This window comes from Thalia democratica, unplaced genomic scaffold (assembly GCF_965202585.1).
Source record: "Thalia democratica unplaced genomic scaffold, ktThaDemo2.hap1.1 HAP1_SCAFFOLD_1129, whole genome shotgun sequence".
Taxonomy (NCBI): Eukaryota; Metazoa; Chordata; class Thaliacea; order Salpida; family Salpidae; genus Thalia; species Thalia democratica.
In genome coordinates this window covers 1-17405 of record NW_028140041.1, presented here as the reverse complement: position 1 = coordinate 17405, position 17405 = coordinate 1, and the positions used below count along the sequence as shown (strand labels likewise).

The window sequence follows — 17405 nt, the reverse complement described above, 5'->3', positions numbered from 1 at the left end:
AACTGCTTTTTATATCTTATTTAAAAACTTATCTTGGCTAAAACACAATTAAAAAACTGTAACAGCTTACATAAAACCGTTTTATTAAATTTTTTTTGACAACATTTCTTGGTTTGATCACAATTTGAAAAAACTTTAACATCTTACTTAAAACTTTTTTTTTAATTTTAAAACTTATCTTGGTTGAATCACAATTTGAAAAAACTGTAACATCTTACATAAAACTGTTTTTTAATTTTTAATTAAAAAAATTTTCGTTGCTAAAACACAATTTAAAAAAACTGTAACATCTTACATGAAAATATTTTTTTAAATTCTTTCTTTGAAAACTTTTCTTGGCTAAAATACAATTTAAAAAAACTGTACGTCTTACATAAAACTTTTTTTTAATTTTTTTTTCGCAAGTTTTCTCGGTTGAATCAACTTGTTTGAAAAAACTGCTTTTAGCCTTGAAAAAATACAGCCGAGAAAACCTCGATTTTGGTATTGAAAAAGCTTACTTACTATTAATTTATATTTCTCCCGTTGTGTGTCTATAAATATATCGATATGTTGTATTATTGATTCCTTTTTTATCAAAAACTTTAAAGAACAAGCAAACTTAAAAATAAATTAATTTCGTTCGATCTACGTGTTATTATTGCTGCTGACGAAAATATTAAATAATTCGAATTAACGGGTTTATATTCCGTGACAGGTGAAACCGAGTCATAATTTAAAATAAAAAGAGCTGGTGCGCGTTAATACTTTAATAATTTATACTTCTTTCTTTCTAGCGTTGTTGAAATCTAAACAAGCGCACACTTTTGGCTTGACATTAAGGAAATAAAAAATCAAGTGTGTGTTATACAACTTTGTTTAAACGAGGTTGAAAGCGACAGAAACGTATAAGTAGAACTTTCGTTTGAAATCAATCTACAGTTTTGTTTCGAACGGCCCGGAGGCTTTCGCCGTCAGTTTTAATTTTTGGTAGGGTTTCGTTACAAAGTCGAAACTGTAAAAAAAAATACTAGTTTAAATATTTAATTTGTTTATAGATGAACTAAGGTTTTATTTTTACCATTTAAAAGTATCATGTTAATTAGTTTAGTTAATTTTTGTAGTTCAAGTTACCGATAAATCTCAAAAAGAATTTTAAAAGTATTTTCTATTGGAGCTTCAAATAATAGGTCAAAGTATAGTAAAATAGAAAATGGTCAAACTTTTAACTTTTATGTTGGTTAAAAAGTTCATTAGTTTTGTTTTAAATCGAATTTTTGTATAATTTTTAAAACGGTTTTATTTTCTAGTTTGTGTAGTGACTTTGTAGTTTAAATTAAGCACTTTTGTTAAAACGAAACCACAGAAAGTGTTTGTCTTTAGAAATACATATAACAAGCGACAAATGTAATGCTAAGGACTTAGAATCTAATTTAAGCTTTTGTAACAGTCTATCTTGAATAATTTCAGACTTTAAAGCTTGAAAAGCTTAAGATAATCATTAAATTTAAAAATGTTACTCAACTAAAAACATTTTTTAACATAAATTATAACGAAATAAAGATGACAGCATATTAATATACATATTTAGACTCATTGAAAGTTAATTTTGCTATTAGATTTATATATCGTAGCTAATACCTAAATTATTATAACTCAGCACCTATTTTAGGGTAAAATATTTTTTTAAGAATAAGAGTATCTATTGCAGTAAGTGAAGAGTATTTGTATACAAAAAAAAACATGCTAAAAATATATAAAAAATAAGAACAATTAATTTCCTACAGCTTCAATGGTTTGGCGGCGTGTAAAAGCACTAAATTGTTTTGGTCTTTTTATTATCTTAAAAAACAATAAAACAGTTGTAAAAATTAAGAGATTAGCAATTTTCATTTAATCTGAAAAAAAAAACATTATAATAAATAGTTTCTTAATTTTTTTATACGGTTTCTTAAAACAAATATTTGGTAATTGCTGAAACAACTTTTAAAGAAAGATAAAGTATTTCTTCTGCTTAATCTGATTACGGTCACTCAATGAGAGTATATTTGCTAATACAACACCTTTTCCTTGCTAAGTAAAAATCTAAAAACATTTTGAACATTTTACCATCAAAGTTTAGGAACATCGAAAATGTGTTGTTTTCATATTAGTTTTTACTAAGTTAGTAATATTCAAAAAAAAATATGTACTTAAAGTAATTTCTAGAAACTAACATTACAGTGTTAAAAGTACTATGGTCATAAAACATGAAATGACCGTTCTGCCCACTCTTCAAAACGAAACAGCCAATCAGAACTCCACGGCCGATTCCTACAACCAATCGCTGAGGAGCGCGGTGTCGCTCGTCTCGACCGGAATGGACCTGGTAGCCGCCCTGTACTTGACTGCGGCGCTGATCCACCATAAGCACAAGTCCCCTCGGCCCCAGGTCAGCAACGTCACTAACAAAATGAACGTCTTCGGCCTCTTCAGCTCTTTGCTGGCCTCGGCGAACGCGTTGGTGAACTTTCTGTTTCCCTTCTTGGTCGAAACTTTTCACTCCCCGCCCTTCTGCAAGGCCTTCTTCTCCTTCCAGATCGGCACCGTGCTGCTGTCCCGCTCCTTCACCTACGCGCTCTTCTGGGTCAGGCAGCACCACTTTTACAAGCGGCCGGAGCAGCGGCTGAAGTGCCTCATGCTCTTCCAGAAGACCTGCTCCGGCCCCCTCTTCGTGCTGGGGGTTTTCCTGCCCTTCGCCGAGTTCTACCTGCTGTACAGGCACACGTCCGTTCGCTCCCACCTGCACCCGGCCGGCTTCTGGTACTGCGGCAACCGCGGCTTCTCGGACGAGGCCAGGAGCCTGACCTACGTCGTCTACCTCCTGCAGACCTTCTTCTCCGGTGACCCTGATCGTGCTGGTGCTGATCCCCATAGTGGCCTACGAGCGAAAGAAGAAGGTCTTGTCGAGCAAGAGGTCCAGGGCAGGAGAAAACATCCGGAGGCTGTCGGCGTCCATTTTGGTGGCGTCGGTTTCCGACCTGGGCTTCATCGCCGTGGCCGTCACGGTCCAGCGCGAAAACGTCATAATCGACAAGACTCTGCTGGTCTCGCTGGTGCTCAACGCCAACATGATCTGCAACTTAGTCTGTTTGCAGTGCTCCTTCAGCGACTACAAGCGGAGGCTCATGTTCGGGAAAGTCCCCAATGCCAGGAGCAACTCGAAATTTGAGCTTAAGAGGAGGGTGGGGAGGAGTAAGGAGAACAGGCGGGCGCAGAACGTTTCGTCGATCGCCACCAACTACACCCAGGAAATAACCACTCTGAGTTGCGAAAGAAAAATCACAAAGCTTTGAACCGAATTAAAAGCATGCCTGTTTTAAAATGAACATTGAATAGAAGCGTCGTCGAGATATTTCGTCATGTTTCTTTTGTGAAAGTGTGTTGGTGTGTCTTTTCTGCGACATCGACAACAAAATGTTCAACAAATTTTATTAAGAGGTTGTTAAAATAGAAAAATTTGAATAAACTATTGAAAATATAAATTTAAGCCTTTGCTAATAAAGATCCGAGTAAAAAAAAATTCACTGTAATAATTAATAACAAATTTAGACAGTATTCTTTTAGTATTTATTTTTTTCACAGAGCTCCGTTAAAGTGTGTTGACTTGTTAACACACAGAAGTGTGTGTTAGTGTAATAACGAAAGAACACTGTTTAAATTTGTTAACATTTAGAGTATTGATTTTAATTTTTCATAGTTTAAATGCACACGATAAAAACATTTTTGTTTGTCTTTGAAATTTAAACTCGCTATTTAATTTAATTTAAAGTGTTAAAATCAATATGTTGTCGGAACAAATAAACACTGGTCATTTGCTTCTCAAAATTAAAATGACCTGATTATTTTTGTTTTGCTTTTTCATTATTTTTTTCGGTGAAAGTTATATTTTGTGTATGTGTTGCTTACTTTTTACTAATATGTACAATGTTCTACTCTAATTGTCAAATAAAAAACAGTTTATGTTTAGAAACGTGTAGATTTGTGAAAATTGTTTAAGAGTTGGATTGAATATTGCAAAAAATAAACATAATTTTCCTCCAAACTGTTTTTTTAAGCAACATATTTGCACTAATAACTTCTTTTAAATTACGTTTTAAAAAGTTCTTGGTTTTATAAAACTCAAAAAAAGTGTTTTACTTTAATTATAAATTATGTGCATGAGATTAATTCTAATTAACTTTGAAAACTTGAATTTACTAAAGTTTTATAAATTAATTTTTTAAACTTTATATACAAAAACTAAAAAGAAATAACTATTTGTAATAAAGATAGTTTAATTTTTTAACGGTATTACACACTAGTTATAAATTTCCGGACAAAAAAAAAATCAATTCATAATTAAAAATAAAAAGTGTTTATGTGCGTCCATGTTTTAATTATTCATACTTACAACGTCAATTCACTGTTTGAGCCTGATTAAGTAGTTTGTTTACACTTGTCATGAATCAGATGTATTTATTATTAAACTGTCGGGTTTTTTTTTATTCTGTAAATTCAATAAAGTGTTTTGTTTCGTAACATAAAAAATTTCGAAAATGTTTTAATCAATTTTTCTTTTTTAAAATGAAAGAGTAGTTGTTGTTGTTGTTGTTGTAAACAAAGTAAGTTTGAAGCTTTTTTAGTTTATGTAATTTTTTTTATGTTCTATGTTTATTTAATCTCTAAATTTATTGATTTCTTTTTAAAACTTTAAAATATAAGTATTAGTTTTTTGAGAAAGAAATACGCACACTATTAAATTAAAAACAATGTTATAAAAAATTTATTAAAATACATCCTTTTTTTCGAAACAATTAAAAGTGACCCAATGTCAATAAAGTATTGTTTTAGAAAGATTTTTTCTTAATAAGCTTACGTAAACTAACTTAATGTTTATCTAACCAATCTTTATTAAGAATAAGTCAACAAGTATCTTAACTTAAAACTGTTGTGTTTTGGTAGTAAGAAATATTTTTTTTGTAGTGAACGGTTATAACTAAACGCAAATTAAAATAATTATTACTTCTGAAAATATTGGTTAATACCTTTTAAAAATGTTATCTATTGTAATCATTTCTATGTTTTTTTTTGTTTTAAAAATGTTTATTTTAAACTGGTACATTTATAAATAAATCTATTAAGAATCGATTGTCAAATATTTAATTGAAAAAAAAATGAGTAAACATTGTTTATTATTTGATACACATCAACACTGTTATTTTTTTTGATAGACTTTTGTTTACAGGAAAATTTGTTACATTTTCTTACACTCTAAGGTTAACATTTGTAGCAGTTTAAGTCTACACGACTGATAATCAAATACAATGAGAAATTGTATATTTTTAGGTGGTATAGTTTGAAATAAAGTAAAAAACTGATATTTTGTTCAACTTTAGCACTAAATGTTTATTATTTTTAGCTACTAACATGATTCTTTAAGTAGAACTTGAAGTCCTAGGTCCTTAAAATTGTTTAAAGTTTAAAAAAAAAAGGATTGATCATACCAATTCGATTAAAAAAAAAACACATCAAAATTTAGCCTTCACTCCTTTCCATAAATAAACTATAGATAACTGATTATGAATAACATTATATAGAATGGTATGTTTTAAAAACTATATACACAGTAAATACTTGTCTGAAATTGAAAACTAATCTTAGTAAGAACTAAAACTTTTTTATTGTAAAGTTTAGGCTTTCTGAAACTAAGTTTAAGTTTTAAAGTGCAAGCAAATTTTCAACACAGCCCAAAAATGCGTGCCCCAAATTGTTAGCTCTAATTTGAAAACTGCAAATACTGCATTTTTAAGATAAAACTTTTTGATTCAATAATGCCTCTCAACCAGAAGTGCTACTTCATAATTGCGTAATCAGAGGGAAGACTACCTTTTTTAAGTTTTTTTTTTAATAAACAATGTTTTTTGCATAACTAAAACTTGGCGAGTTTGGAATCCTTTTTTTTTCAACGGCTATTTATTTAACAGTAATGTTGTTAAAAAACCTGGAAACAAAAGTTGGTTAAATAAACTTTCACAATCTTCTTTTTAACTAACTTTGTAATATTTAATAAAAGTGGTTTTAAAAACTTTTCACTCGTTTAAATAACATTTTCGATTGATTTTATTTACTTTAAGAAAAACGCTACTACAATACATAAAGCTTATTTGTTGTTTAACCACTTTTGAGACTAACGAATGTTTTTTTCTAATAATTCTAGATTTGTTTATTTGTTTAACAAGCAAAATTAATAAACAAAAATCAAAGTTTTCCTAAGACTACATTAAAAAAACAAACTGTTTTATAAAAACCAGTTATAGTTTCGAACTAAGTACCTAGAATTTTTACAGGACTCTGAAATGTTTTGTTTAAAATCATCTAGATTCTAGATACAGTTTAATTTGAACTATTTTTTATTTTTTAAGGAGTGCACGACTGTTCTATTTCTGACAATTTAAGTTTCGACATTTTAAACTCTAATAATTTTAAGTAACTTATATTATTCTCTTTTAACAATATTTTGTTTTAGCTTGTTTCTCTATATTTTTAATTTGATCTTTAGGAGCATTTCTTTTTAAGTTCGTGCTACTTTTTGATCATTGGTTAAAAAATGTTTCATAACTTTATGAAAAAAGTGCATTTTTAGTAATTAATAACTTTTTTGTATATCAATGCATTTTAGAATTTTTTTTATACTATAGTAATATCTTTAAATAGATCATCAACTATCAAGTAAAGCATTTTTGAAAAATGATTATTTGAATTTTCATGTAAGTATAACTCTCTTTGAGTAAAATAAATAAGTGGGTAGAAAAATTTTAAAACTTTATGTAATTAAACCTATTTTATAAAGTCTGCAAAACTTTTTATGAAACAAAACTTTTTAAAATACAAATCAAGGGTTATGATATTTTGCATAGGTAACACAAATTTATTTCAAATAAGAGATGAAACTGTTTTTGGATAAGATAAAGTTTTGCATATGTTTGAAATTTTACATTAAATAATTTAATAATGTTAAGAAGACCTAATAATTAAGTTTTAAACTATGCAAATTAGTTTAAATATACTTGTAAAATTTTAACTACTACTTCTAAGTAAAATAATAGCTTTTCTAGTTTAATTTATTGTTTATTGAACGAAAAAAAAAGCGCTCAAATACTTGGTCCAAGGACCTGGTGTACAAAAAAACCTTTCGGTTATCGAGTCATACACCAGGATACAGTTTAAATTCATGTCCAGAACTATGTCAAGGAATTCGACTTTTAGCTATTAATTTTAATCAATTTATAACACAGGTCGGAGAAATTTTTCCCACTTTTTTTGGCGTTAAACATACTTTGTTAACGCAAATGATTATTTTTGTAGGAATTTTTAATTAAGCTGTATTTTTAATAATAACTAATTGCTAGTGCACTATTATAATTTTTATAACAGTTTTATTTCAAAATAGTATTTCTAAATTGATTACTAGATATTAGAAAAAAACTAAATCTGGCTTTTTAAAGACTTTTTTTACATAGTACGGTCTGCGAGTAACTTACCAAGGAAAACTGGCCCGCTGTTTATAGATGCTACCGTGCCGACCTCTAAGTTATCATATAATTACTTCAACTTTTTATGACATAAACCTCTAATTTTCTATGTTACTTCTGGAGATAAAACTTTTTTTTTACAAACTTTGTCTTTTAGAAATAAGTCTTAACTCATTCTTTTAAAAAAACATCCTAAAGCTAATGTCACAATCTATATCTAAAAAACATAAAACGTATAATAAAGTTAAAAACTTTATTTATCTAAGAAGTACCACTTGTGGTAAATCCCCTTATATGCATACACAACTTTTGTGTAAATTGACATAAGCTTTTTCAAATGTCTGGTACTTCATACTTTGAAGATGAATAGAAAAGTTAGTAAAGTTTAATACTATTGTAATAGAACTAACTGAAATTTCAAATCAGTAAATGTAAATTAGCTCTGTATTTTTTGTTAAAACAGTCTTTATACTATAAGATATATAAGACACACAATTTCTATAAAACAAGATATATTTTGAGCAATTCTCATCAGTAGAGTACAAAGCTAACAATAGATAATATTTTACAAATTTTTATAGTATACAAATTATCAAAGAGTAATCAAAACATCTATTAAAAACAAAAGCAATTATTAATAATTAAACTCATTCAAGTTTACTTATGTTATAATTAATCTACAGTATAACTACAGGGTTGCCACTTTACCTGGAAACCTGGAAAAACCTCGAAAAACCTGGAATTTGACAATTTAGGCAAAAATAGCCTGAAAAAACCTGGAACTTGAGAAATTTTTAAAGAAACCTGGAAAAACCTGGAATTTTTAATAATTTTAATATTTTCAGTAGTAAAATTTTGATTTGACACAAAAAATCTATCATATAAATAAGATTTTTTTGTCATCATCAAAAAATTTTTTATTAAAAAAAACATTTGAAGTAACTTTACAGTATGTTTTCAATGTTTTTATACTATTTAACACAGTTTCTTATATAGAAATTAACATAAAACTAAAAATAGACCCAAAAATGTGTACTTTTAAAAACCTGGAAGAAATTTGGAAAACCTGGAAAAAATTTTGAAAAAATGAATTGCAACCCTGTAACTATGCATCAATATTCCCAAGAAAACGTTTATTGTTGCAAGGAGTAGAGTTTGAGACTGATGTTTTTTTCCATTAAAAAATATATATAATGAAAGTAACACTTATAAAGTACTACAATAATAAAGAAACAGTATAACCAACATCTTTTTTGCTTACATAAAACAGGTTTCCTTAACAAAATACAAATAGCTTCTAGTTTAATTAAATCAATAACATTACTACAAGTTTTAATAGCTTTAAATCTATTTAGATCAAAACTGTTTCCACATGTTGAATTGTTAACCAAATGTTCTGCAATGGATGCATTTAAAACCTTGACCAGTATACCATCTTTCTTTTCTGAAAAGCAAAAATATCTACACTCTTTGGGACATGCTCTTTTATCCTTCTCCTTGGATGTCTTGTTGTAAATCTATATAGCTTGCTTTACAACAGCAGCTGTATTGGTAAATTACCATACTTTTTTTTAAGTTTGATAATGGATTCTGAGCTTTTATTAATGAATGGGAGTTTTAAAATAACTACACTTTTTCAGGTCCTAATTAATTTATTCCAAATTTTTCTAATGTAACTGAATTGTTTTGTTAACTAACTCTTGTGGGTACCCGCATTTGTTTAAAAATAACTTGACCTTTTTATTTTCTTTTAGTAGCAACTCTAGTATGAATTTAATTGTTACTAAGGGCATAGGGTAGTCAAATATTTTTTTTTCACTGAATATAACATTGGCTCTTATATGAAAGCTTTAAGTACAAACTACAAGCTAGTTTTTATAGAATTGAAAATCTTATTCAACTTTTAAGATATTGTAATTTTTGTGGTGTGTCCGGTAAACATGTAAATTTTTTGGAATCAGTTTTCTCGGAAACTAAAAGAATTACTAAAAATCTGTCTTTTCCTTCAATTTATGAGCTAGAGACCTCAAACTTTCAGGAAACGTTCCTTTTATAGTTTAAAAGACTTTGAATGTTGTGATATTAAAATAAAAAAAAAAAAAAAAAAAAACAGATGGTTTATTTATTTTTTAGCACTAAAAAAAATCCTGTATTTATTTTTTAAAACTAAAAAAAATCCTGTATTTATTTTTTTTCTAATTTAATAATAGACTATTTGTGAAAATTTGAAGAAGATTGGTTAAAAAATGAAGGTGAAGATAGATTTTTAATAAAATAGTCATTTTTTGCGCCTTCCTTTAACAACCTATTGAATTTACCGACCTATTTTCCTAATATCTCAAAAACTACTTCAATTTTTTTTAAGCGGTTAAAAATGTCTAACAGCTCAGATAAAATTATACAAAATAAGATCTACTTGTAAAAATCATAATGGACCCCCCTCCCCCTATGCTCCTAATTGCTTTTGTCTTTAATTAATATTTTAATTACTTTATGATTACTTGATAACCATATAAATTTGTAAAATCTTATCTCTTGTTAGCTTTGTACTCTACTGATGAGAATTGCTCAAAACACATCAATTTTTATTGAAACTGTGTGCCTTGTATATTTTATTGTGTAATTACTGGTCACTTATATTCCAAAACAGTCGATCAAGTTTTGATTTGATGTTGTAAAAAAGGTTTAAATATCAAATACTTTGTATCCAATAATGCAAAATTTGATTTTTTATATTCAAAAAAATACTCAAAATATACTTTATTTGTTTATTAGTTTGTTCAACTTAGTTAGTTTCAAAAAAAATAATTAAAGACTGTGGAAAAAAATAAATTAATATAGTTGAATATTTGTTTTCATGAAATAAAGTGCTTGAGGTAGCTCTTCATGAAGGTACCTTTAAACTATCTATCCTTAATCTGTTAATTCTGAAAAGTAAAAAATAAATTAAAGCAACTTTTAGCTGGTTAAAAGTTTACTAATCGAGCTAACTTGTTCTTAAGCTGTCTTAGCTCTCTTAGGCCTAACATATGTGCACTACTCAAAAAAAGATTAAAACAATTCAGATTTTTTAAAAATTTATACTGTATAAGCTATACAATCAAGAATAGGTTGCTTTAAAGGTTTTTTATATTTCATTACAAATATGATAAAATCTTTTAGTAGGTAAAAGATGGACTTCCTAGTACAGTCGTATTTTAAAAACATATTCATATACGCTTATGCAACAAATTTTTCATCTATGTTGCTTTTTTATTCTGATATTAATTTTTATTTAAAAAAAGTGCTAGTGACTTTTGTATGTTTTCTGTATTCTAAACCAAGTTTTGGTATTTGCTTTTATACATTTTTATTTTTTGTTTTTATAAAAACTGAGAAGAGTATGTAAAGTAGCAAAAAAATTGTAAACCTATGAACTGCAAAATACTTCTGTGTTTTATACCAAGTATAAACAAAAGTTTAAGGTCTGTTTTGAGTTTAGTGAACAAATCTATATTTAATTACTTCAATCTTGTTAATTTTGAAAACTGATTTTGCTTATAGTTTTCAAGAAAACTGTCTTTGTTTTTATAAATTAACAGTGGTAACTTTATGTTTGATTACCTGTGAAAACAGGTAATAAAAACAGGAGAGTAAACTCAATAAAATGCTGCATTCTAAAAACCCAAACAAAATAAGTTTCTAAAAACTATTATAAAAAGTGCTAAATTATTGATATTTTATGTATAAAGACTTTTTATGAAAACTATGTGTACTCAAAAATTATAGCATAGATAAAAAAATTAGCGGGAATTATAAATTTAAAAGTGTTTAACTTTTACGTTATTATCATAAATCTCATTCTGTTTTTTTTGTAACAAAATTAAAGATATTTTTTACCAATTAAAATTAAATACCAGCTGTTTTGCTTAGTTAAAAACTATTGATACACTTTTAATAATTGCTAAAAAACTTGATATGAATATTTCAATAATTATTATACTTTTATAACAAGAACCAAAAACTGTTATGAATAAAAGTGTTTTAACTTGTATTAATAAAATATTTTAATCTAAAATCCCATTTTAGGCGCTTCAAAAAGTGTTGTTACTACAAAAGAATTTTGAAAAACCAGCTTCATCTGCTTTGTGAGTTTATTTTTGTTTTGCATCAAAGATCTTATTGAAAATACAGTACGGACATTGATAACTTTGAACTCTGGAAAAAGCATGTCCTTTAAGTTGGATGCATACATAAGTTGGATGCATACATTACAGTTTTGAGACAAATTGTATCCTTTTCACACTGAGTAATAGATGATATGTACTTATTTTACAACAATATTATTTAATTTAACTCAACTTATTTAACTCAAATAGGTTAGGTATGGTTTAAATTAGTTTTCTTATGTTCCTCTACTTAAACTTTTTTTTTATCTATTCATCAGAAACTTTAAAATAATTGTTATTGTTATAAAGAGTTTTATAAAAAGTTTAATATATCTTATCAAAAATAAAATACCTTGGAAAATGTACTACTAGACTTTTTTAACCTTTATTTTTTTGTTGTTAAACTTCTTTTGATTTAAACTGATTATCCACTTGCAGATAAAAAAATATTGTTTAAAAGTTTTAAAAGCACTTAAAGTATAATTAAAGCGTAAAAAGAAATTTGATAATATTTGAGTATGTTGAATTTATATACATTTTAAACTAAATTATTTTTATAATTTTTTTATACAGACTTGCCACACACTCAGGATAACTCAGAATATTTTGTTTTTTAATTAAAAAACTCAAGATAATTTTAGTTTATTTTCAATAATCTCAGGGCAAATTTTTTTTAGAATAAATTAGAAATTTCGTTTGTTTAGTTTTAATATTTGACAACCAGTTTTGTTGAAGAACTTGACTTTCATTAATTTTGAAAAGTAGATTAATTTTTTAAGATTTGAAAAGACTCAGGACAACTCAGGACAGTGTAAAGTCAGTACAGGACAGTACAATTTTTTTTTGACTAAAAGAGTAGAAAACCCTATGTTTTTATTGCAACTATTCATCATGTTTAAATTGTTGCATATCTATTACTTATATTTGTTATTTAGTTGTAATTATTTAGTTGATGTCTCAGTACTAATTAGTGTTTTTCGTTAAGTATAATATTTAAAGAAGTTAACCTATGAATAGCCTTTAAAATTATCATATAAATGCTAAGAAATCATTGTTATTCGAAAGTTGCACTGTAAGGCAAAAATAAAACAATTCACGTCCAAAAATATGTTTTTTTAATTTGTAGTAGTAAAAAAAACCTTAACTATTGAAACTACAGTATTAGAATTCTATATAGTGTGTATATTTTATATATAATAAATTTAATACTTTGTATAAATGAAAAAAAGTTTCATTTACTGTATAAAAGCTGCATATTAATTATAAAAAATGCACGTGTTCTAAAATGAAAGGCTTTAAAAATAAAACTTGCTAGTTGGGGCAACAGAAAGTATGTTCTGACTGGAAGTGTGGGAGTGGCGGCCTCTTCTCTTTTCCTCTACGGTCTTTACAATGAAAATTTGAAGAAAAATAAAGTTGCTGTTGCAAAAGTGAGTGGTTAAAAAAAGTTTATTAACATACTAAATATTCAAATGTGTGCACATTTTGTAAACCTGCTACTGTGGTTTTAATTAAAAAATGTAGTTAGTTTTTATGTCAATGTGAAAACATGTTTTGTTGCTAAATCTTTCACCTAAAAACTAAGAGAGCAATTTTTCTTTTGAAAAACCATACATTTCTTTAAGATATAAGCTTTGCTCAAGAAAAGTTTTTCTGAAATGCTTTTTGTTAAATTGTGCCTTTATCTGTTTAAATTATTGTACTTATTCAATAATATTGTAATTTGTTTTAAATCAAACAATTCAAAGTTCTTGACTAAAATAGGTTTAAGGAGATTTTTATCTATTTATTATTTCTACAGTTTATTATCAACAAAACAATGTTTCACTCCTTTATTAGCGTATAGGAGATCATCAGTTGTTATAAACAAATCTGAAAAAAGTTTTTGAAAAAAATAAATAGAAGTTATGTAAAAATATTAAATAAAACCAAATGAACAACAAAATATTGAACTTATGGTTAAAATATTTGTGGTTTAACAACAAAAAATAAAACTTAATGATGCTTAACTTAAGTAAGATTTTAATACTTATGTTACATATTTAAGAGTTTTATAGGTACTATAGACTAAAAAAAAAATTATAATAGTTAATAAGTTAAAATAGTAAAAAACAGGACTCACGTTGAAATTAGTTGCCAAAAAGTAGAAATATAATAATAAACACAAGGTTTGCAATTAATAAGGTTTACATAGACTGTTGAATATTAAAGCTCAAAATATAATAAATTTTTTAAAAATTAAAACATTATTGTAGCAAGTAATATAAATATTAAGCTTAAGAAAATACCTGTTTTAAAATAATTCTAAATTTTTTATTCACCTTTTTAAATCATGTAAGCTAGTAAACGTATACTTTGTAGTTATATTTTTGAATAATTTTCAAAACTCAAAAAGTTGTAACTGTAAAGTTAAAAGAAAACACAACATTTTAACTATCCATTCAACATATGTAAGTGTGAGGCAAAATTAAGTTTAAAAAGAAAGCAGATTGCTAACAAAATCACTTTAAAAATCTTGTTTAAGTTGAAAATGCTGCATACTTCTGAATTAAACAAAAAACAAATTTTTAAAATTTTGCAGAGCTTGCCAATCTACAGCGCGGACGAGGTGGCAAAACATTCATCCATGGCAACCGGTATTTGGGTTTCTTACAAGGACGACGTTTATGACATCACAGAGTTCGTGGAATCTCATCCTGGAGGCTGGTTTTAAACGTATATTGATAAAGAAAAAATAAAAATAAAGATAGGCAATATACTTTTGTAAAGTTTATGCAAGTTTTGTTTAAATATGTTATGTTTGCTTGCTCCAATTTTTAACTTTAAATTATGTTTAAGATCTAGAGTCAATAGATATTAATTTTTTATTTTATTTTTTTAAGAACTTGAAAAAATTCGAAAGTTTAAGCTATTGTTTAGCTTATGTAAAAGATCTGTCACTATAAGTATTTTCAAGCAAGTTTAGTAAAAGTTTAAGCATATTTTTTTATTGAAACATAAAGTATTTTAATATTGATATATTCTATTCTATTTTGAACATATCAAAAAATTCTAACCTCGTCTGTAAGTTTTCCTTTTAATTAAAATTCGCTTGTTTTCCTGAAGGTTCCAAAATAATGTTGGCCGCCGGCGGCCCCATCGACCCGTTTTGGAACATGTACGCCGTCCACCAGAACGACGAGGTTCTCGAAATACTGGCCGAGTACAAAATTGGAAGCCTCTCCCCTCAAGACGTGAGCTTGTTTTATGGGTTACCTTGATCAAAAAGACAAATTTTGTTTATTTCATTAGTTTTAACTAAAGTATTTTGTGCAGTTTTGTTCATATTATTTTTTTGTACAATCAACCTTTAAAAACATTTTGTGCCTAAATTACGTTGCTTATAGTTTTGTTAGTTTTAATTTTTATCTTAATGAAATTTTAAGATAAAATGTTTGTTATAAAAAATATTTAGTTTTTTGTAAAATATTGCTATACAGTAATAATAAAAAGAAAGCAACTTAATTTGTCTATGTATTTAAGTTTATTACATTATTTTTAAGTGCATTTTCCTTACTTTCATTTGACCTTCATTTTATTTAAAGAGTGTACTTTATTTATTCTAAAAAATTCAATATTATTTTTGTAAGTACATCAGCATTTTGATTTAACTTTTATATAAAAAAGACAAACACTAGATATCAAAAACAAATCAAGAAAAAATACAAAAAATATTAAGAGTATCTTATCTTATCACCCTTACAGATGCAATGTATAAAGAATTACAATTGAAAACAACTTTAAATGCCCCAAAAGTCTCATAACTAAAAACTTGTAGAAAACTAACACAACAAAAAAGTATAAAGCCAAATTCTTTGCAGAAGAAGAAGAACTTGGACATGGACGATCCGTTCGCCCGGGAACCGTCCAGGCTTCCCGCCTTCAGGATCAACTCAAAGAAGCCGTTCAACGCGGAGCCGCCCCCGAAGCTGCTCAACGACTCATTCGTCACTCCCAACGAGCTGTTCTACGTGAGAAACCATCTGCCAGTGCCGCAAGTCGACCCTGAAACTTTCAAGTGAGTCGAAAAAAGTCGTAAAAAGCTTTGCTTCTTTAGACCCGTTTTTTCCAATGTTTCAGTTTGAACCCTTTCTGACAACGTCAAGTCAAACCATGACATGATAGTTTCACTTTAAAAATAAACTGTTTCATTATAAAAAAGTATGAAAAGTTTAATATTGTGTGTTAAGCATAACACAGATATCAAATGTTTTATATTATTAGTCACTTAGTAATTTAAACATCATATTTGAAGAACAGTTTAAAAAAAATTTTTATGGACTTATTCCAATTTAAGATATTTAAGAAAACCAGTAAAGATTTTGTAATAAAAATAAAAACTAAGCTAATTTTTATTGCCGCAGTTAGTAATCCAAATCAACTTGCACACACTGAAATTTAAGTTTTAAATATTAAAGCTAACTAAGTATTTGCTTGGTACTTGTTGAGATTAAAATAATACGCAGCTGATAAAAAGCTCTAAGGTGTAATAAAAAAATTTTTAAAACTTATAAATTTAGTTAAAACGTTCAATGCAGTTGCCTTAAACGCTTAAAGCTTTTCAAAAGATCCTCTTTTTACTTGTAATAAATTTTAGCATAAATTCACTGAAAACAGGATGGAAGTGAAGATCGGTGACAAAACAGTCGAGCTGTCGCTCGAAGACCTCAAGAGCAAGTACAAGCCCTACACCATAACCACCACCATTCAGTGCGCTGGCAACCGCAGGGAAGAAATGTCCAAGGCCAAAACCGTCAAGGGGCTCAGCTGGGGGCTGTGCGCCATCGGCACCGCTAGGTGGACTGGCGCCAAGTGAGTAACCATAGTAAAAGTTACCATAGTAACTGACTATTAACATTAAATTTTAAGTATAAACGCTTCCAGAGATTTAGTTGGCTATATACACTTTTCACTAAAAAAAAAATTGAGAACAAAAATATTTATGTATTGTACAGGGTTGCCACTTTACCTGGAATTTGGGAATTTTGAAAAAACCTGGAAAAACCTAGAATTTTGAATAAAAATCACTAAAAAAACCTGTAATTTTAACAATTTTAACATGTTCAGTAGTAAAATTTCAATTTGACTCAAAAATCTATCATATAAATTAAAAAAAGCTGTCATCATCAAAAGCTTTTTTATTAAAAAACATATTTAAAGTAGCTTTACAGAATCTTTTCAATGCTTTTATACTATTTAATACAGTTTCTTATCTTAAACTTAACTTTCAACTAAAAATAGACCCAAAAATGTGTACTTTTAAAAACCTAAAATGAATTTGGAAAACCTGGAAAAAATTTTGAAAAAACAAGTGGCAACCCTGATTTTAGTATTTTTGTAAAAATAAAAGTTATGAGATATGTTCAGTTTTATAATTTTTTTTTGTTAACATAAGGAAGAAATTTTTTTTATAATCAAATTTCCTGGAAACTTGTAAAAATTCATTTAAATTTTATTTCTATTTAAAATTCTATGCTAAAGACCTCTTATTTTAGAAAATATTACTTGTATAATCATAACAAAAATATATTGATGTTTTAAAAGTAAATAAATAAAAAAAACTGGGAATAAAATTTTAAAATATTGTATATAATTTTTTATTTTTTAACTACATTCTTATAAAGATTTAGAAAAACCCCTAAAATATTTTTTTCTAAGAAAGTTTAAAGTAAAAAACCTTAAAAAA

At 27.3% G+C, this 17405-nt stretch overlaps 1 protein-coding gene across 1 annotated transcript; it reads left to right on the top strand.

Moving 5' to 3' along the window:
- Positions 1-7894: 7894 nt before the first annotated feature.
- Positions 7895-16531, top strand: LOC145847836 (sulfite oxidase, mitochondrial-like; the record flags this gene model as incomplete). Its single annotated transcript, XM_082953739.1, has 7 exons — positions 7895-7906; positions 11601-11659; positions 12996-13110; positions 14262-14382; positions 14786-14913; positions 15541-15737; positions 16337-16531. Coding segments are annotated over exons 1-7 (827 nt in total), but the record flags the coding sequence as incomplete, so codon positions are not given.
- Between the last annotated feature and the right edge of the window lie 874 nt (positions 16532-17405).